The 23,781-nt window shown below is 27.8% G+C and overlaps 2 protein-coding genes across 2 annotated transcripts; both read right to left on the bottom strand.

The window, feature by feature from the left end:
• Positions 1-17,791: 17,791 nt before the first annotated feature.
• On the bottom strand, positions 17,792-18,577 carry LOC149375769 (uncharacterized). Its single transcript, XM_089596374.1, has one exon. The coding sequence runs from the start codon at positions 18,575-18,577 to the stop codon at positions 17,792-17,794; it is 786 nt and encodes a 261-aa protein (XP_089452500.1).
• A 170-nt stretch (positions 18,578-18,747) lies between these two features.
• LOC106644174 (uncharacterized) lies at positions 18,748-21,139 on the bottom strand. Its single transcript, XM_089596366.1, has 6 exons — positions 20,952-21,139; positions 20,213-20,615; positions 19,902-20,092; positions 19,372-19,542; positions 18,987-19,314; positions 18,748-18,903 (listed from the first exon to the last, which is right to left on the bottom strand). Exons 1-6 carry the CDS (start codon positions 21,137-21,139, stop codon positions 18,748-18,750), a joined length of 1,437 nt encoding a protein of 478 aa, XP_089452492.1.
• Between the last annotated feature and the right edge of the window lie 2,642 nt (positions 21,140-23,781).

The raw sequence follows: 23,781 nt of genomic DNA, 5'->3' as shown, positions 1-23,781 counted from the left end.
CTTAATCTTCGCCAGCCCAAGTGCAAAAGTGCAAAACAAGTTTAAAAATGGAAAATGATTTAATGAGAATTGCTAAATTAAAAAATATTGAAAATTGGGGGATGTGGAAATTTCAAGTAAGAGTGATGTTAATATCGCAAGAAGTGTTTGATGTTGTCACCGGTGTTGAAATGAAGCCTGAAACTCCTGGACAAGAAGCAAATGCAGCTCAACAAACAGAGTTTGAAAAGAAACTCAAGGAGCTTACCAAGAAGGATGGGATTGCACAGAAACTTATCGTCACTTCAATTAAAATACAACCGATGACCCACATTTTGAGTTGCCAATCTGCAAAGGACATGTGGGATAAGCTTCATTTTATTTACGAGAACAAAAGTGAAACTAGTGTTCATTTATTGCAACAAAAGTGGTTTACTTTAACACGAGATCCAAGTGATGATATTGCTTCGCACATTTCAAAAATACAAGACTTGTGCAATACGCTGAGATCCTTAAAAGAAGATATCTCGGACAATATGTTGATCACGAAAATTTTAATGACTTTGCCATCAAGTTATACTCATTTTAAATCAGCATGGGACTCGGCAGCATTGGATCAGAAAACCGTTGAAAATCTCACGTCGAGGTTGATTATGGAGGAAACAAGGATAGCAGTTTAAAAAAATCCCGAAAATAACGCATTCTACGCAGGCAATAAAAACAAGAAACACGCGAAGAAAAACGCCGAAGCGAATAAGAATTCCTCCAAAAGCGAACCAGGAGAAGATTCTAGAAAGAAGAAAGGCTGCTGGAACTGCGGCAAGCTTGGTCACAACAAGCGGGACTGCTGGGGTTTTCACGGAAAGCCAGCCCAACAGTCGGGTACTTCGAAGCAGCAGCACACCAACGACGAAGATAGAGACAAAGGCGCATTGATAGGTACTGTTATATTTTCGCGCGACGGTACTAACCAAAACGAAGCGTGGCTTCTCGACTCGGGAGCGTCAGAGCATATGTCGAATAGGCGCGAGTGGTTTGATAACCTCGAAAATGCTCATGTGCGAATTTGCCTAGGTGACGGTCGTTGTGTTGATGCTGTTGGTAAAGGCCGCATTAATATTTAAGCGTTTAACGGAAAGACGTGGGAAAGAAAATATCTTTCAAACGTTTTATATATTCCCGAAATAAAATTTAACCTTTTCTCGATGGGATCAGCTCTTGCAAGAAACATGGTTTTTGCATCTGATAATAAAAATTGCGCGTTCCATAAAAATGGTGAAATTGTTTTGACCGGAAATAAATCTGACAAAGAGTCCATTTCTAAGTTAAATATTAAAATCGATAACTTGGAGCAATCCCTCGTGGCGAAACAAAATGTAAACAAAAACAAAGGCTCGTTGCAGCTTTGGCACGAGCGCCTCGCGCACCAAAATTTTTGACACGTAAAAGGTTTCTTGGACCGAAACGGCATTAAGGTAGAAGAATCACCTTCTTTTTGCGATGCATGCGTGTTAGGAAAAATGCACAGGAGTCCTTTTCCAATAACCGAAACTCGTACGACTAAAGTTGGTGAAATTATACATTCTGATCTTTGCGGGCCTATGGAAATAAAGTCAGTTGGCAATTCGCGATACTTTTCATTATTTAAAGATGACTTTTCAAGCTACGTTACCATGTATTTTATAGAGCATAAAAGTGAAGTGAAGGATTGTTTTATAAATTTCATGCAACGATTTGAGAAAGAAACAAATATGAAAATAAATATTTTTAGAAACGATAATGGTTTGGAATTTGTAAATAAAGAGCTTGATGATATACTGTTTAAAAACGGAACTAAGCACCAGCGTTCAGTAGTATATACTCCCCAACAAAACGGCAAGGCCGAGCGCGAAAATCAGACGCTTGTCGAAGCGTCGCGCACGATGTTGTTGTCCAAGAATTTACCAAAACGCCTATGGGCTGAAGCTGTCAACACGTCCGCGTACACTTTGAATAGAAGTAGAAAAACAAGCGTGCCTAACAAGACTCCATACGAACTTTGGCATAATAAAAGTAACGTTTTTAAATATTTTAAAGTATTCGGCACTGAAGTATATCCACATGTGAATAAAAATCATCGTCAAAAATGGGTTGCAAAATCGAAGATTGGTATTTTTGTTGGTTACGACGATTGTACAAAAGGCTACCGAGTTTTCAATTCTGAAAAAAATAGAGTAGAAAAACACCGCGATGTTTTATTTAAAAATGAATTAAAAATTGATAATTTTGAAAAGAATTCTGAAAGCATGTATGACTATGAATTTTGTACTTTCGAAGTGCCAAACAAGAGTAACGAAAATTTTACTGAGGAAAACGAAAATATCAATATTCCTGTTAATGCGCAAATGCCAATAAATGAAATAGAAATTAAAAATCTGCAAAATGCTAATTCAGAAAATGCTAATATGCAAAATAATTTGAAAAATGTTTTGAATGAAAATGTTCAAGAGCCTGAAGAAAGGCAAGAAAATAGATATAACTTAAGAAATCGCGACAATATTCAACCACCTGATAGGGGCGATGCGATATACAATTACACCTTTGATTCGGAAGATATCGATGAACTATTTATCGCGCAAATGGAAGAACCGAATAATTACGATGAAGCGATTAAAGACAAAAATTTGGATGCGTGGATGGTAGCTATGAAGGAAGAAATTTTAGCTTTGAGTCAAAACAAAACTTAGATATTAGTAAATTCTCCTTCTAATGCTAAAATTTTATCCAATCGCTGGGTTTTTAAAATAAAAGACAATGCCAATTGTGAAAATCCAAGTTTTAAAGCTAGGCTTGTAATAAAAGGATATCTTCAAAAGGTAGACATTGATTATAAAGATATATTCAGCCCTGTAGCACGATATAATTCGATCCGCGTTTTCTTAGCTATAGTTTCCTCGCATAATATGTACACCAAACAATTTGATGTAAAATCTGCATTTTTGAATGGCGATTTACAGGAAACTATTTATATAAAACAACCCGAAGGTTTTGAAGACGGTACGAATAAGGTTTGTTTATTACGAAAAAGCCTGTACGGATTGAAGCAATCGGCTAGGTGCTGGAACACAAAATTTGTGGACTGCTTAAAACGATTTAATTTGCATCCAACCGATACAGATCCTTGTGTTTTTATAAGCAAAGGATCGGAAGATAAATTAATTTTAATTATTTATGTTGACGACAGAGCTATTGCTTGTAAAAACGAGAAAAGAATTTATGAATTCCTAAAATATCTTAAAACTAATTTTGATATTAAAACAAGCGATTTAAAAATATTTTTAGGAATTAAAATTGATTATTTATCTGACCAATCTATGCTTATTCATCAAAGATCGTACGCTGAAAAAATAGTAAATAAATTTAAATTACTAGATGCAAATAGCGTACGCGTACCAGCCGATCCTAATAGTTTTTCTTCTATTTATGAAAATATTAACAAAACAAGTTTAAATGTACCGTATAAAGAAGCAATCGGGAGCTTAATGTTCCTATCAACAGTTACACGTCCAGATATTACCTTTTCAGTGGGAGTTCTTAGCCGATATGCTGAAAATCCATCAAAAATTCACTGAAATGCGATTTAACGAATTATTAAGTACATTAAAGGTACATTAGGGTATGGCCTTATTTATAAAAGAGCAAACGATTGTTTAAAAATACTGGCGTTCAGCGATGCTGACTATGCAAGCGATCATACAACTTGAAAATCTGTTTCTGGGTTTATATTGAAATTAGGTGATAGCCTAGTATTATGGGGCTCGCGTTAACAAAGCACTATTGCTCTTTCAACTACAGAGTCTGAATTTGTAGCTGCATGTACTACGGCTCAAGAAATTATTTGGATTGACCGATTAATTTGAGACATATTTTGTAATATCAAAAAACATATGTTGTACGTCGACAATCAAAGTGCGATAAGAATTATTAAAGATTTGTGCTATCACTGTCGCACAAAACATGTTGATATAAAATACAAATTCAGTCGCGAAAATTACAATAATGGATTATTTGCAATTGAGTACGTGTGTACCAAAGATCAACAAGCGGATATTTTAACTAAGGCGTTATCAGTAAAATGTTTTGAATATTTAAGAGGGCTAATTAGCCTAAGCCTTTAAATGGTTGACGTATTTTTGTAAGACATGCGATTTAATGAGAACACAAAGAAAGCTTGCACGCTTGTATGTTTCTAAGTGGGAGTGTTGTATAGCAGAAAGAATAGCAAGCGCTGTATATATATATAAGAAGATGTAAGGGCATTTTGCTCTACGTGAGCGCCCTCTCTTTCGACTTTGCTACGCGTAAGTCCGTTTGTCTCGGCGCTAGTCTAATAGTGCAGTTAGTCACTGCTTAGCCCCTCCCCAGGCTGCACGCGGCAGTAGCGGTCGTGCAATCCCGCATCACTCTTGTATATTCACTGTCTTTATATTCAATAAACGGCTTTACTGAGTAAATCCACACTATTATTTATTAACAATAATAATAATAATGATAAGAAGCAGTATGATTATAGTGATAATAATAATGATACTAATAGTAAAAATAATCAAAATATTACCTATGATGAAAATGCCAACGATGATAAATATTATTATAATAATAATAATAATAATAATAACAAAAACAGGTATGATGATAATAATAATGATAACGATGATAATGTTAATAATGATCATGTTGATGATGATGATAATGATGATAATGATAATGATGATAATTATAATAGGTATAATGATAATGATATTAATGTTAAAAATAATTAAAGTTATTATCATCATGGTGATAATTGTGATCATAATAATGATAACAATTATGGTGATAATTCTGATGATTACAACAGTAATGATGATAATCATGTTAATAATAATTAAAATGATACTAACAATATAGCTATTAATATTTATATTTGTAATTATAGTTGTAATAATAATAATTTTGGTAATAATGATAATGATGATAAAAATAATAATAATAATAATTATAATTATAATAATAATAGTAATAATGATATTGATATATATAATTATAAATCGAATAAGAAATATTATATGGATAATAATGAAAATTTAATGCTAATGATAAATATAATAACAATAATAGAGGTAGTGATGATAATATCAAGAGTAATCATAGTAATCATCTTATTTGAAGAAATGATAAAAATGATAACAATAATAATAATGATAACAATAATAATAATGATAACAATAATCATTATGATAACGACGATGATAATTATAATAATGTTAAATAAGATGATGTTGATCAATTTAATGATAATAATGATTTTGATAGTAATAACAATATTAATTACAATAATAATTGTGATAATAAAGACAATGACGTTGATAAGGATGATAATGATAATCATAATAATGATAATGATGATAATGATGACGATAATGAAGATCATGATGATAATGATAATAATGAAGATGATAATATTAATAATAACGACGGCAACAAAGAAAAAAAAACAATTATATAGACAACGACAAAAACAACAGTAACATTGACGTTCACAACTTAATGATAATAATGATAATGAGACCAATAATAATGATTATTATGATGATACAGATAATGATGATGATGATGAGAATGATAATGATGATAATAATATTATTAAGAATAATATTACTTATTGAATAAATAATGTTAATAATAAATATTATAATATGAATGATAATGATACTAATGATGGTAATGATAAGGATAATTATAGTGATAATTATTATCATAATAATAATAATAAAAGTTAATAAAGGTGTTAATAATAATAATGCCTTTATTAATAATAACGTTATTAATTAATATAATATTAATATTTATAATAATAACCATAAAAATATCAACGATAATGTTAATAACAATAATGATGATAATGATTCAAATTATGATAATAATTAATAATATAATAATAATCATAATTATATCAATTACGGTAATAATAATAATAATGATAATGATGATGATTATAATAAAAGTAATGATGATGATGATGATGATGATAGTAATGATAATAATAGTGATGATCAACCACAGCGTTAACAACCCAGATCACATAATAATAATAAAAATTAAAGATGATGGTAAAGTGATAATAATAATCATAGTAATATTGAAGATAATAATGATAACAATAATAAGAATAATCATGGCAGTATTAAGGACGATGATAATGATAATAATAATAATAATGATGATAATAATAATGATAATGATAGTAATAATATTATTAATGATGATGATGATGATAATAATGATGATAATGACAATGATGATGAGGAAGAGTATAATACTAGCGATAATGATGATAATAATAATAATAAAAATAATAAGAAAATTTCTAATTATGATTATGATAATAATTTTAATAGCAATAATGTAATGATATCATTATTCATAATGATAATTGTAATAATAATCACATTAGTGATAGTTTTAATGATAATAATAATATCTATCATAACAGAGATGATGATAATAATAGAAACAATGAATATTATAAGAATGGTGATTATAACAACAATGATGATGATAATAATGTTAATGATAATAATGACGATATTGATAATGTAACTGATAATATTTATGATTATAAAAATTATAGTTATAATTATAATGATTGTGGTAATGATAATAATGATGATGATAATGATGATAATGATAATGATGATGATGATGATAATGATGATGATGATGATAATGATAATGATTACAATGACGGTGATGATGATAATGATGATATTAACGACGTCAACAACAATAACAAGGACAAAAATTTTGACAACGACGTCAAAAATATTTACAACAACGTTTACAACTACATGATAATAATAATAATAAGAATCATAATCATAATGATATTGATTATGATGACGAAGATGATTTAAATAATTAAAGTTGTGATGATGATAACAATATAAATTAAAATCAGAAAAATCATTATAATTATAGAAACTATAATGATAATAATGAAAATGCTAATGATAGTTATAATAATACTGATGATAATTATGATCATAAAAACTATAATAATAATTATAATTATGATTATAATAATAACTATAACAATAATTATAATAATGATAATAATTGTTATCATGATAAAGATGATAATGATAATTGTAATGATGATTATCAAAACAATAATGATGATAATAATGATAATGTTAAAATTTATTATAAAGCAAATAATAATAATAGTAATAATGATAATAATTACTAAGATAATGGTAATAATGATGATAATGTGAATAATGATAATAATGATAACAGTTATGAAGATAAAAGTGATACTGATAATAATAACTATGACGATAGTGATAAAGATATTTACGATAAAGATAATAATAATAATAATGATACCGATAATGATAATAATACTGCTACTAATAATGATGAAAAAGATAATAATAATGATGATAATTAATATGATTTTGATACTAGTTATAATAATGATTACATTGATACATATAATCATAGTTATAGTAATAGTAATAATCATGATACTAATAATACTAAAAATGATAGTTAACAATGATAATGATAGTAAACTTGATAATAATAGTAATAATAATAAATATATAGATAATAATAGTTATGGAGATAAAGATAATAATACTCATAATAATAATGATGATTATGATCATGTTAATGGTTATGATGATGACAATAAGAATAATGATAATGATGATTTTGATAGTTGTAATTATAATAATAATGATTTAAATGACAATAGTGCTAATAATAATGATAATCTTGACAATAATGACACGAATGTAAAGATGAGAATAATAATGCGGATAACAATGTTATATTGAGTCAAATGCTAACGATAATGATTATAATACAGATAATAATGATAATTAGACTAACGATAACAATGATTATCACGATAAAAGTAATAATAATAATGATAATAATGATAAGAATGATAGTAATGATCATAATTAAAATAATAAGGACAGTGATGATAATGATGATGATGATGTTAATATTGATGATAATGTTGTTTATGATGATGCTAATGATGATGGCAATGTTAATGATCATGATATTGATGATGATGATGATAATGATGAAGTTTATATTGATAATTATAATCGTAATGATACAAATTATAATGTTGATAATGATGTAAATAATGATAATGATAATAATGATGATAATAATAATGACGATAAAACTAACAATATTTTTGATAATAATGATAGTGTTGTTAATAAGAATAATGATAATAATAAAAATCATGATAATGATGGTAATGATAATTATAATAATTAACATAATAATAATTTTATTATCATTAAAGACAAAAATGATGATTATTATTGCGATTACAATAATGTCAACAGATGATGTTGATAATGAAGATAATGATAATATTTTTAATGATGATGATTATCAATCATAATGATAATAATGAAAAGAATGATCATTATAATAGTAATAAAAAATTTGATAATAATGCTGACAATTAAAATAATAATAATGATTATAATTATGATGATAATAAAGATAATGATTATAATAATAATGATGAAAACGATAGATATATAAATGATAATAACAATAAAAAAAATTATAATAGAGATAATAAATTATACGAATAATGATAATGATGATAATATTATAAATGATAACAATAATAACAACAATAGTGTATAATAATAAAATAGTTATAATAATGATGATTTCGATTATAGTAAAAAAATTATTAATAATTATTATAAAACTCATGATAAAAATATTGATGATAATTAAAATAAAAATAATAATGACAATGTTGATAAGAATGATAATAATAATAAAAAAAAAAATGATGATCATAATAAATTCAATAATAATACTAATAATAATGATAATAATGACAGTAAAAATAATACTAAGGATAATAATAATTATGTTAATGAAAATAATAATAATAATATTTTTTATAAGAATAATGATATTAATGATAATTATAATTATAATGATAATAATAATAGTAATAATAGTAATAATGATAATCATACTGAAGACAATTTTATAAATGATGGAAATTAAAATTATAATGATAGTATCAATAATAATGATCTCTCAAATAATGATAGTATTATGATAATGATGATTGAAATTGTGATATGATAGTTATAATAATGATGATCAGAAGTTGAAAATAATAAGAATATTAATACTGCTAATTATGATAAATATGATAATGCTTATAACTTCACCAATGGTGCTGATAATAAAAATGCTAATGATAATGATCATCATGATGATAATAATAAAAATGGTAATTATGATAATAAAAGTAAGTAAAACATTGATCAGAAAAATAGTCAAGGTAATAATTACGATAGTAGTGACGATGATTATTATCATAACGATTATGAGGATAATGATAATTTTTTTAGAATAAGGATAATGGCTATAATAATTACAGCAATACTTATGTTAAAGATAATGATAATAATAATTATTGTAATAATTATGTTAATAATGATGATGATAATTGTAATGATAATTGTAATAATAATAATAAAAATATTGATAATAATACTTATAATGATAATGATAATCATAATTATTATTATAATCATAGTAATAATAAAAATAATTATAATAATAAGAAATGACATTAATAAAAATTAAGGTAGTAATAATTTTCATAACTACAACGATAAAAAAGACATGAATAATAAAGATAATAACAATGCAGATTATAATAATTATGATGACAATAATAATGTTGATAATAATGTTTATAATAATATATGAAATATTAATATTGATGTTAATAATAAAAATGACGGTAACAAAGATAATGATATTGATAATAATAGTAATATTGCTCATGATCATAATGATAATACAAATAACAATAATAATGATAGATATAATAATCATAATAATCAAAGTAATAATAATAATAATAATGATGCTAATGATAATATCTATGATAATTATGGCGATAACAATATTATAAGAAACAACAATACATTGATAATAATGTTAATGATTATATTAAAAATAACAATGATAATTATGATAATAAGTATGTAATGAAATAAATAAACATAGTAATAATTGGAATGTTTATGTTCATGATCATACTCATGATAGAAAAAATTATGATAATAATGATGCTGATGATAATGATGACAATTATTATGAAACTGATAAAAATAAAAATAATAATAGTAGTAATGTCCATGACGATGGTAAAAATAATAATAATAGTGATAATAGTAATGGTCATAATAACAATGTTGACATTAATTAAGTTCATAAATATGACTATGATAATGGTTATATCAATGCTGATCGTAAAAATAATAATAATGATGACGATGATAATAATAACAGTAATCATTATAATAATGAAAATAATAATATCGATTATAATAATCATGATGATAATGATAACAGTTATTATGATAATAATAATAATAATAATGATTATAAAAACAGTTAAAAAACTTATGTTGAAAAACTGATATTAATGGTAACAATAATTATAATATTAATTATTACAATGTTAATAATAACAATGATGATAAATATCATAATAATGATAACAATGGTGATAATAATGATGATGATAAATACAATGTAGATTATAATAATATTAATGATAATAATAATAATAATAATGATTATAATAATAATAATGATCATAATGATAATAATACTAATCGTAATAATAATCTCGACTAGTATGAGAGTAAAGACGATAATAATCTAAAATATGATAAAAATAATAATAATAATAAAAATAATAACTTTTAGAATGGTAATGATAAAGATAATAGTAACGATAACAATAATCATGTTGATAAGGATGATCATAACAATGAAAATAAGTTTAATAATAATAATGTTACTAATAAAATTAATGGTTATAGTAGTAATTATGATAATTATAAAAAAAATTATAAAAGTTATTATAATAAAAATAATAATGATAACTATGATGATAATGATAATAATAATAATAATTATAATAATACTAATAATACTAATAATAATATCAATAACAATAATATCAATAACGATAAAAATTATAATAGTTATAATGATGATAAGCAGAATAATGATAATTATTTTAAAAAAAATTACAATCATAATATTTACAATACTTATGTTGCCAATAATAAAAACAATAATAATGCTGTTAATAATAATGCTGATAGAAAAGATAATAATAATAATGATAAAATCAAAAATAATAATATCAATGATAATAATAATAATAATGATGATATTAATGATGATATTAATACTAAAGATTTTAATGATAATGATACTTATAATGATAATCATAAGAATAATGACAATTACAAAAATTAGGATAATAATAATAATATTCATAATATTTATAGTTAAAATAATAAAAATGTTGTTAATGGAAATAATGATGATAATAATTATAATAATAAAAACCATAATTATCATGATAATGATAATAATAATGATTACAATAATGATTATTATTTTAATGTTAATGATATAATTATAAAAATTGAAAATAATTATAATAATAACAATGATAGTAATAAAAAAACTATTATTGATAATAAAAATTGTGTTGATCATGATGATAATAATTATGAATATATTAATAATGTTTAATAAAAAAGTTATTATTATTATTGTAAGAATGCTGATACCAATAATAATAATATTCATGGTAGTGATGATAAGGATAATAAAAAAAAAAGCGTATTGATAAAACTAATAGAAATAATGATTATGACGATTATAATAAAATTAATAATATATTTATGATTATGTAGATGGTTACGTCGAAAACATTTATTATAACAAAAAATTTAATAATAATAGTAATATAGATAATAAAAATGATAAAAATGATGATGCTTATAGTAACGATCATAATATTAATAGCAATAACAATGATAATAATAATAATAATGATGACGATCATGATAAAAGTAATAATATTTATTACGATAAAATGGATATTGACAATAATAACAATTATAATAACAATGATAATATTAATAAGAACGAAAGAAATGTTTAAAAATGTTGATGATTATAATAATAATAACAATAATACTAATAATGATAAAGACAATTATTACAATAGTAATAATATCTATGACTTATACTAGGATATTGCTTTTGATGAAAATAATTATTATAAAAATAATAATAATAATAAAATTAATAGCAATGATTATGTTAAAACTATGATTATGTTTATAGAAATGATAATGGAAATAATATTAATAATAATTATTTGATGATAATAATGATTACTATCATGATAATGATAGTGATAGTTATGATAATAATGATGTCAGAAATAATAGTAAAAGAAAGTATTATAAGAATAATTGTGATAATAACGATAGTAAAAATAATAATAATAGTAATAATATTTCAAATAATGATAATCAATGTAATGAAAATTATGATAGTATATACATAATCTTCATATTCATGATGAAGACTATAGTTGAAATAAGAATAACTATTATTTTACTGGTGTTGATAATTGTCAAAATAATAGAAATGATACAAATAATAATGATATTTATGATGCAAATAATAATCATAGTAATAATAATTATGAGAAAATACTGATAATAATGATGATAATAATAATAATAGTAATAAGTATGACAATAATAATAATAATTATTTTATTAAAAATCATAATAATAATACTTAAAATAATAATAAGAAAAATAAAAATAATAATGATTATAATTATAGTAAAAATAATTATAATTATCATTCTTATAATAATAATTATGGTGATAAAAATAAGAGTTATGATGACGAGAATGAGGGTATTAATAAAACTAATGATGATAATGACAATAATAATAAAAACAATAATATATTGATAATAATGTTACTGACAATCGTTAAAATAACGATAAGAATTATTATAATGTTAATGATAGTGATGTAGATGATAATAAAGACAATGATAATAATGTTTATAATTATAATGATAATGATAACTATTATATTAATAGTAATAATGATCATAATGATAATGATGATAATAAGGACGATAATAATAATGATGATAATCACGATGATTATGATGGTAATAATTTTAATGACGATACTAAGAATATTGATAATGATTATATTTATAATAATAATAATAATAATATTGGGAGAAAAAAATGTTAATAATGTTAATAATAATAATAATGATGACAGTAATACTCATGATAATGATGACGATGATTGTAATACTAATAATATCTAATACTAACGATAGTAATTATATCAATAATAATGATAATAATAATGATAATAATTAGAATAATAATTACAATATTAATAATAGTGTTGATAAAGACGATAATAATAATAGAATTAATATTATCAATAAGTATAATAATGATATAATAATAATGATGATTATACTCATGATAATGATGATAATAAGTATGTTAATAATATAAATATGAAAAATAATTATTAGGATAAAAATAGTACTGCTTATAATATTAAAAATAATGAAAATGTTGATTATAATATTAATAATAATAATAGTAATCATAATATGCTTTATAATTATGATAAAGGTAAATTAAATGTATCATAGTGATGATTATAATGATAATAACGATAAAAAAGATTATAATAACAATAATACGATTAATATTTGTATTAATGATAATAATTAAAATGACAATGATTATTATTACACTGGTAATTATAAAAGTCAGAATAAAGAAAAATTCTAATAATAGTAACGATTTCAATGCAGATTATAATAATATTTATAATTATTATAACAACTATTATAATGATAATGATAATTATCATTATATAATAATAATAATTATAAAATAATTGTAAAATAACGAATGGTTAGAATAATGTTAATAATAATTATGATGAAAAAGATAATAATGATAATAAAATTAATGATGATCATGACGATGATGGTAATGATATAATAAAAAATGATAATGATAATTAAAATAATATTAAACATAACGATAATGATAATAACATTCCTAATAATTATAATAACAATTATAACAATGATAATGATGTTGATGGTAATTATAAAAACAATAATGAGAAAGATAATAATTGTGATCTTACGGATAATAAAAATAACAGTCAAAATGAATATCACAATGTTACAAATGATTAAAGTTATGATAATTACAAAATAAATGATAAATGATTATTTTGATCATAAGAAAGATATTGATATTTATCGTAATAAAAATAAAAATGATAATGATAAGAAAAAAAATGATGATAGTGATAATAAAAGTAATGTTAATAATGGTGACGATAATAATGATAATGATTATGAAGATTATGATAATGATGATAATGAAAATGATATCAATGATAATTATAATGTGAATAAAAAAATGATATGGATTTAATTAATTATAATGATAGTGTTAATAATGAAATGGATGATAAAGATAATGATAAGAATAATGATTCAGATGATAATGGTGATAATTATTTTGCTGGTAATAATATAAATGGTGAAGATAAAAATATAATGATAACATGGATAATAACAATAGTAATAATAATAATAATAATAATAATAGTAATAATAATACTAATAATAATAATAATAATAATAATAATAATAATAATAATAATAATAATAATAATAATGGTGAGATGACGATGATATTGATTATGATGATAATGTTAATAATTATTTTGATAATGATTATAATATTAAGTATGATAATTGAAATAATTATGATGATTGTAACAAGAATGTCTATGATTGTAATAATAATGATGATAATAATGATGATGATGAGGATGAAATATTATCAATAATAAAAAGGGTAATAATGATGATAATAAAAATAATGACGATAATGTTAATAATAGTAACGATAAAAATGATGATAATTATAATAAAAATACTAATAATAATGATAATAATGATGTAAATGTTAGTGGTAATGATGATAACAAAAATGCCAATAATGATTATATTAAATGTAATAATACTATTGTGTTAATGCTAATAATAATCATTATAATAGAAAAAATTATGATATTAATTATGGTAATCATTATGACGATGAAAAAGATCATGATTATCAATAATGATAATGATAATGCTAATAAAAATGATAATAATAATAATTTTAAAATAACGATAATGTCAAAAATGATGATAACCTTAACAATCAAGATTACAATGATGATCATCATTATGATGAAAATGACAATAAAAATAAAGATGAGATTAATACAGATGGTAATAGTTATCATAATGATAAAGAAGATGATTGTAATTTTAATAATTATAAAAATAAAGATATTTTTACTGAGCAAAAAAGAAATAGTGATGATAATGATACTAATTATAATAGTTATAATAATAATAATAATAGAAATGATAATTGTAATAACAACAATGATAATAATATTCAAAATAAAAAAAATTATTATCGGGATAGTTATGACAATAATATTTAAAATGATGGTTATGATGATAATAATGATAAAGATGATGATAATAGTGATGATGATACTTATAATTATTACAATAATAAAAATACTGAGGATAATAACGTTGATAACGATAATAATGATTATAAAAATATTAATGACAATAGTAACGACAATGATTATATTAATTATAGTCATAACTTCGATAATAATAATAATAACGATGATTCTAATAATAATAATAATGATAATGATGATGATGATGATAATGATGACGTTGATAGTAATAACGAGAATGACGAGCCCGACAATCAAGTCACTAATCTCGACAATGGGGACGACAACAGGAGCGATAACAACATCGATGACGACGACGTCCATGACTAAGATAACATAATAATAATGAAAAGAATGATAAAGATGTGATCATAATAATAATAATGATGATAATAGAACAGATAATAATAATGATAATGATAATAATGATGGCAGTATTGATGACGATAATATTATTGACAATGATAATAAGTATGATGTTAATAATGATAATGATAACAATAATGACAATGAGAAAAATGTACATTTGGGTTATAATGTTGATAATGATAACGACCATTATAATGATATCAATTGTAATAATAATAATAATGATAATAGTAATAATGATCTTAATAATAGAAATTATGATGATAATGTTAACGATAATTACTATGACGATGAAAATAATAACAATGATAATGATAATCTCTATGATAGTAATGAAAATAATAATAGTCAATAAAAAAATAATAATAATCATAATAATTATATTAATAAAGATAAAAACAGTAATGATAGTAACAATGATAAGGACAGTGATTATAATAACGATGATAATAATGTTAAAGTTGATTATGATGAAAATAAAGATAAAAATATTGATGATGATGATAATGATAATGATAATGATGATGATGATAATGATAATGATAATGATGATGATGATGATAATGATGATGATAATGATTATAATGATGATGATGATGATGATGATGATGACGATGACATGATGATAATGATGATGATGATGATGATGACGATGATGATGATGATGATGATGATGATGACGATGATGATGATGATGATGATGCTGATGAGAATAATAATGATAGCGATATTGATAATAATAATTATAATTAAAATAATTAAAATATTTATGATGATGATGATAATAACAATAGTGATAATAATCGTAATATGCCAAGTAAAGCGAAGAAGTTGAGAGAATTGATGTAATGTGAAAGCGTATATAAAACTTTGAGTCGTTTAATTCTTCTCTGCTCTGCTTTGGCAAGATTCAATTTGGTTAACTTAGTGAGTCTTGGCTGTGAGAGGCTATGAATGGATTGAACACTGACACTTTTGATTTTAACAGTTTTATTAAAAATAAATGCTTTAATTTTCTAACTACTATTTTAAACATAAGAAATCTATTTATTTGTTAATTTGATATAATATAATTTTGCTTAAACTTTTATGAACTTTTATTACTTTTAGATGTAGCGTGACTGAAATGTTTTCCTTTTAACTTTTGCAAGCAACCCCACCCGTACAGTTTCCTGAGACGCAGCTAGAAAGAGAGTGAGCCAGAGAGCGAGCACGAGCGCTCTTGTAGGTGCAATGCATGACAAGCGCTGTTTGCCGACTGATAGACAGAGTATCGAAAGGAAACAAAACTATAGTGCACGAGTTTTCTCCCTCGCTTTCGCGTACGTTGTGGTGTAGTACTTGTCACTGTATCTAAACTTAAAATGAAAACTAAGTTTATTTTTTTGATTGTTCTAAATCAAACATTCCACCCACGTTGATATGTAGTATTAATAAAAGGAGTTTGCAATATAAAATAAAATGAAGCAAATTTATTAATTTAATAAAATAACTTAGGCCAAACTTGTCAATTTTGAAAGCTATAGGATGCAAAATGACAAACAAAGTTAACCGATTAATTGTAATTTTAAAACCCTTTTTTTAATTGATAACTTTGATATCACAAAAAATAAACTAATTAAACTGAATTATTATTTTAACAAAAAAAATTAAAAAACCCTTAAACTTAAGATAAAGTCTTCAATTCTGAGCTTTGTCATCGCACAAATTCTTCTTGTCTTCTTTCTTGACTAGAAGATCGTCTTATAGGTGCAATTTGATTAGCTTTACGACTGGGTGAGTAAAGACGCTATTTGCAGTTTTGAGTGTAACCGTTTGCACTAGTCCGTCTGCTCCCAGATGTGTGTCTGTTACTAGGCCGAGAGACCAAGTTGCTGGTGGGAAAAGCTCATCTCGGATAATGACAACATTACCCTTTTCGATGTTTGGCTGTTTCTTGAGCCATTTGTTTCGGGTTTGGAGTTGCTGTAGAAATTCGTTCTTCCATCTTTCCCAGAAGGAGTCGCAAAGATGACTGACTGATCAAGCTCCATCGTTTTCTTATATTCCATTTTTGTGAGAGGTCAACAGGCTCTGAAGGGGTGAGGCAGGATGTGCCCACTAGAAAGTGTCCAGGAGTTAGTGTGGCTGGTTCTGGAGGGTCTGTGCTGAGAGGACCAATCGGTCTTGAGTTGAGGCAAGCCTTAATCTTAGCAGCTAGAGTGCTGTGCTCTTCGAAGGTCAGCGCCGACTCCCCAACGATCCGTGTGTAGTGGTGTTTGAAACTCTTGACGGCGGCCTCCCATATTCCACCAAAGCGTGGAGCTCTCGGTGGTATGAATGACCACTCTGTTCCTTGCATGGTCAGCTGTCCTTTAATATCCTTCACAACCTCAGAAGTTTCTGTAAATAATTGTTTGAGGTCCGTACCTGCTCCTTTAAAAGTACTTGCATTGTCCGAATACAGGCAAGAGCAGGCTCCTCTTTTAGCAACAAATCTGTCGTAGGCAGCAAGAAACGCTTCGGATGTTAGATCTGATACGATCTCGATGTGGATTGCTTTCACCGCAAAGCAAACGAAAATTGCAACGTATTCCTTGGTATTTTTTGCTCCTCTTCCTTTTGAAAAGAGAACCTTGATCGGTCCTGCGTAATCCAGCCCAGAGATCATGAACGGGCGTTGTGGTGTGACGCGATCTTTAGGAAGATCCGCCATCTGCTGTACCTCAGTTCTTGCATTGTAACGAGTGAATTTTACACATTCACGATAAATCTGCGTAGCAACTTGGGAAGCTCGTGTGATCTATACACGGTGATACAAGTATGAGAGCATCAGCCTGATCCCTCCATGCATGGTATGCTTGTGCATCTTGCTAACGTATCTTTTCACAAGGGGCTGCTTCCAGGAAGAATGATTGGGTGTTTTTCCTTGTATGGGGGAGCAGAATTCCTGAGTCTTCCTCCAACTCGTAGCAATCCATTTTTATCTAGGAATGGACAGCACTTTTCAATTGTAGATTTCTTGTGCAGCTCCTCTTGTCGCTAAAGAAGTGTAATTTCTTTATAAAATGCGCACGTTAAACTGCCCTGAAGCAGAAAGTCAGAGCCAAATTCTATTCTTGTACTGAGAATGGACCAGTAATTTTCTCTTCTTTTGCTTTCGATGAATTGAGTTTCCATCTCTCTTGATGTGCCAAAAATCTTTGAATTTTGAGAAAAGTAGATTTTTCAAGAAAAACGTTTATGATTTCCTTTTTCTCTTGATTTTTTGCCACATGAAAGTTTTGCACTTTCTCGATGCTTCCTTTTGTAGAGTTGTCTGTTGAAGGCCACTTGAGTGGATCTTTCAAAATCCAACTTGGTCCATTCCACCAAAGTGACAATTGAACAAGCTGTGCGGGAGACAGTCTTCTTGTCGCGCAGTCAGCTGAGTTATCTGAAGACTTGACGTGTCTTCAAAAGGCATTTGGGAACGTTGAAATGATGGTACTCACTCGGTTTGCAACGAACGCTGGCCATTTTGACGGGTGCGCCTTCAGCCAGTCAAGGACTATTTTGGAATCTGTCCAAAAGTTTATTTGTATTGGTGCATGCTCCAAATGTGAGAGTAGATGGTCTGTTTGACTATCAGCACTTCTCCACATAGTTCTAGTCTTGGCATCGTTTGCACTTTTGTAGATGCTAGTTTCGTTTTTGCCATTAAAATATTTAAAGTTTTACCTGGTATGACTGCATATATCACTGCAGCATAGCTTCTCTTTGAGGCATCAGCGAATCCATGAAGGGTCCAACTTCCCCCCGTTAAAATTCCAATCCAACGTGGAATTCTAATTGTGCTTAGTTCTGACAGTGCATTGCTAAAACAATCCCACCTCGTTTGGATGTCATTGTTAACAGGATCATCCCACTCGTATTTCTCAAACCAGAGGTCTTGGATGATGACTTTAGCAACTATAATAACTGGTGCTATCCAGCCGAGGGGGTCATAGAGCTTAGCAGTTTGAGAGGGTATAGATCTCTTAGTAATTTCTTGATTTTACTGTAAATCTGCTAATCTGAGAGTAAAGTGGTCTTGTGTTGGCGACCAGTTTATGCCTAGAGTTGACGTGATCTTGCTGGCTCCAGCTTCGATTTCATGAGTGTTACTGTCGACCAAACCTTGAAGAATCTGAACGTCATTTGCTGAACATTTTCCCAGAGTCATACCTGCCATTTGTAAAACGTTGATCAGCTGGTCTCGTAGCAGAAAAAGTGATTGAATATCATTGGCTCCGCCGAAAATGTTATACACATATACTTTCTCTCATAGAAGTTGAGAAGCTTTAGGATATGAAGCTTCACCATTAGCTACCAGTTGAAGTAAGACTCGGATGGCCAGAAAAGGTGCAGCAGCAGTTCCCTGCACGACGGTGGTGAGGCGGTAGTCCTGGATGGGCTGTGAAGGGTCATCTCTCCAAACGATTCTCTGCAGATTTCTATCCCTTAGATACACTAAATTCTGACGGAACATCTTTACGATGTCGGTAGTGAAGACGTATTTGAAGAATCTCCACCATACTAAAATGACTGTTATGTGTCTCTGTAGCTTTGGCCCAGGAGGTTGAATGTCGTTGAGAGACACGCCGCTTTTATCGTTTTGCGAACCGTTGAAAACAATCCTTATCTTACCAGACTTATTACTCCTGGGAACCGCATGATAAGAGATGTAGTAGCAATCCCTCGAGCCCTCGTCTGCTGGTACAGGTTCTAAGTGTCTAAGTCGTTTATATTCTTGCATGTATTTCTTATACATCTTCTGAAGTATTGCATTTTTACAGAGAGATTTTTCCTGGTGAAGCAAACTAGCCACTGCGATCTCTCTTGATCCTTGGAAAGAGTACGTCTTTTTCATAGGTGGTCTAACTAAATATCGACCTTGCTCGTTTCGTGTTGTAGTCTTCGAGAAGTACTCTTTGCAGAATTTCTAATCATCTGTTAAGTGTCTGTTTGTAGGAATTTCTTCCACTTCCCAAAACTTTTAAACTGAAAACTCCGACGAAGTATCGACGAATGTTGTATATACTTAAATAGATGTGTGCGCTGTAACATACTCATCCTTGGCTGCTCCAATGAGTATCCAACCAAAGACAGTGTTCTGGGCAACAGGAGTACCAGGTACGCCTTGACAATCCCAGGTTGTATAATTGTTGAATAGACATCTGCTCCCAGCAGACAGTCGACTGGTTAAACCTTGTAGAATTTTGGATCTGCGAGTGGGAGATCCCTGATGTTGCTCCATGGTGATGCGTTCACCTCCCTCCTGGGAAGTATCTGGGTCAGTTTATCAAGTTCATAAGCTGACACTTGCGTGGAAAATTGCTAGTCGTGTGCAGATTTAATTGAAAGAGTTGTTTCTTTCTTGACAATTGTAGTAACGTTTGCTCCAACGCCAGTGACTTTAACTCTCACCCTTTGCACTTGAAGTGACAAGCTTGTGATGATTTTCTCAGAATTAAATGACCATTTTGAAGCTGGATCGATTAAGGCTCTCACTATAATTGGGTTTCTATGTGGGCTATGTATGTGAACTAGTGCGGTGCCTAGAAGGACAATACCAGATCTTTTGCCAAGATCACTAGTACTGTAACTCGTTGTGTGTGCAGTAATCTTCTCCTGCTTGTCTACGAGGGAGGTAGCGTCATCGGTTTCTACAAATAAATGTTGATCCTTGTTTGTCGTCCCTGTATGTAGCTGTGTATGGTGTTTACCATAACATGTAAAGCATCTCTTTTTGGAGTTGCATTTTCCTACAAAGTGTATATTATGCAGGCAATTCATGCAGAGTTTGTTCTGCTTGCAGAAGTTCAATCGCTAATTTATCTGCATCTCCTTAAAATTTGGACAGGAATGTAAATAGTGGTCACTTTTGCACATGACACAAGTTGCAAATGCCTGAGTTTGATGAGCTGCTACAGTCTTTCGTGTAGTCGGAATTGTTACAGGTTTGGAGTTCTGCTTGGAAGTTTCTTCATGTTCTCCAAAAGAGCACTGGGCTGCATCCAATACTCGAACTTGTTTCTCTAGAAATCTGAGAAACTATAAGTATGTAGGATAATCTTCATCAGCGTCAGCTTCTGACTCCCACTCCAGCAGTGTGTGAAAGTCAAGTTTGTGAGAAAAATGGCGAATCAACCACAATTCACCAATCCTAGCTTGAGGAATGCTTAAGTTGTCTATGGATTGCTTAGTAACTCTCATAGTGTTGAGAAGTTGTGAGAGTTCAGCTAGCGTCCTCTGCCTTTTCATCTTTGGGTAGGAGATCAGTGTAGAAAGGTGAGTAAACAGTAATTTGTTCTTGCTATCGTATTTATCCAACAGAGCTTGATACGCTTCGTCGTACTTGTGAGCAGTGAGAGGCGGAGAAGGCAAAAATCCTCGTGCTTCACCTTCTAGATAGCCAGCCAGATATTGTATCTTGATGGCTGGAGGAAAGGTAGGTTGGTTGTGTACCAAGGTTTCGTACATCCCTTAAAAAATCTCCCACTCCGACTTCTTGCCAGAGAACTTTGAAATATCTAGCATTGGTAGAGGATTCTCGTATTGTGATGCGTCTGTATACACGTTGACGTAGGCTTTGTCAGCTAGCATTGTAGATTGCTTCCTTCCCGCAAGCAATACGTTCAAAAATTCATTTTTTGTGATGTTGTATTCCGTTTGCGCCATTGCAAAAATATCGTTCTGAAAGTATTCGTGTTCCTTGGTAGCTTCTTGCGATGAAGTCTTGGCGCACTTGAGATCGTCCTCCGAGAACAGCTTTCAGTTGGTTTCCAGTCCCTTAAGTACAGTCTTCACTCAGCCAGGTCCACGTTTATCCTTTGGTGTTTTGAGTACTGTTGTCCTGTAGGTGACGATGCACTGTCCTAACGCAATCTGCATGTCGAGTTGCTCTACTAGGTCCACCATGACGTTAGCAAATTTGTTAAATCAAAAGGACGTGTAAGCAAACGAAAACTTTATTAAATAAAAGTTCACTAAATTTAGCAATATTATCAATTTTCTACAGATTAAAATTTCACCGATTTGTGTAGAAGTCAATTTGATTTTATCAATGTTTTCATTCAGTGTTTTTAATAGTTACAATAGTTTTAAAGTCAAAATTAAAATTGTAAAAGGAAGGCTAAAATTATTGCTAGATTGCGAAAAACGTTACTAAATTTTAAAAAAACAACAAAAAAATTTAACTAAAGTCTTTTATTGCTTGCACCTACATAGCACAACGAGCCCTATAACCGAAATTCTTCGTCTAGTGGTATGCACAAAATGGCATCAGCTCCTTTGTTCTCGCTCGTGTTCACCTCACGCCAAAAATATCGAACTTTCAAAGCAAACCACGCTATGCTACCATGATTAAAAATTGCCAAGTAAGTTAAAAAAGTTAAGAAAATTAATGTAATGTGAAAAAGTATATGAAACTTTGGGTCGTTTAATTCTTCTCTGCTCTGCTTCAGCGAGATTGGACTTGGTTAGCTCAGCAAGTCTTTGCTGTAAAAGGTGATAAATAGATTAAACGCTAACACTTTTGATTTTAACAGTTTTATTCAAAATAAATGCTTTAATTTTCTAACTACTACTTTATGCAAAAAAAATCTGTACATTTGTTAATTTGATATAATATAATTTTGTTTAAACTTTTATGAACTTTTATTAGTCTTAGATAAAGCGTGACTAAACTGTTTCCCTTTCAACTTTTGTAAGCAACCCCACCCGTACAGTTTTCTGAGACGCAGCTAGAACAGAAGCAAGCAAAAAAGCGGGCGCAAGCGCTCTCGCAGGTGCATCGCATGACAAGCGCAGTATGCAGACCGATAGACAGATTATTAAAAGGGAGCAGAAATATAGTGCGCGAGTTTTCTCTCTCGCATTCGCGTACAGTGAGATGTA

This window comes from Copidosoma floridanum, unplaced genomic scaffold (assembly GCF_036245765.1).
Source record: "Copidosoma floridanum isolate Cflo_tuat_1 unplaced genomic scaffold, Cflo_Japanese_pri ptg000004l, whole genome shotgun sequence".
Classification (NCBI taxonomy): Eukaryota; Metazoa; Arthropoda; class Insecta; order Hymenoptera; family Encyrtidae; genus Copidosoma; species Copidosoma floridanum.
This window is presented reverse-complemented; position numbering and strand designations above follow the sequence as displayed.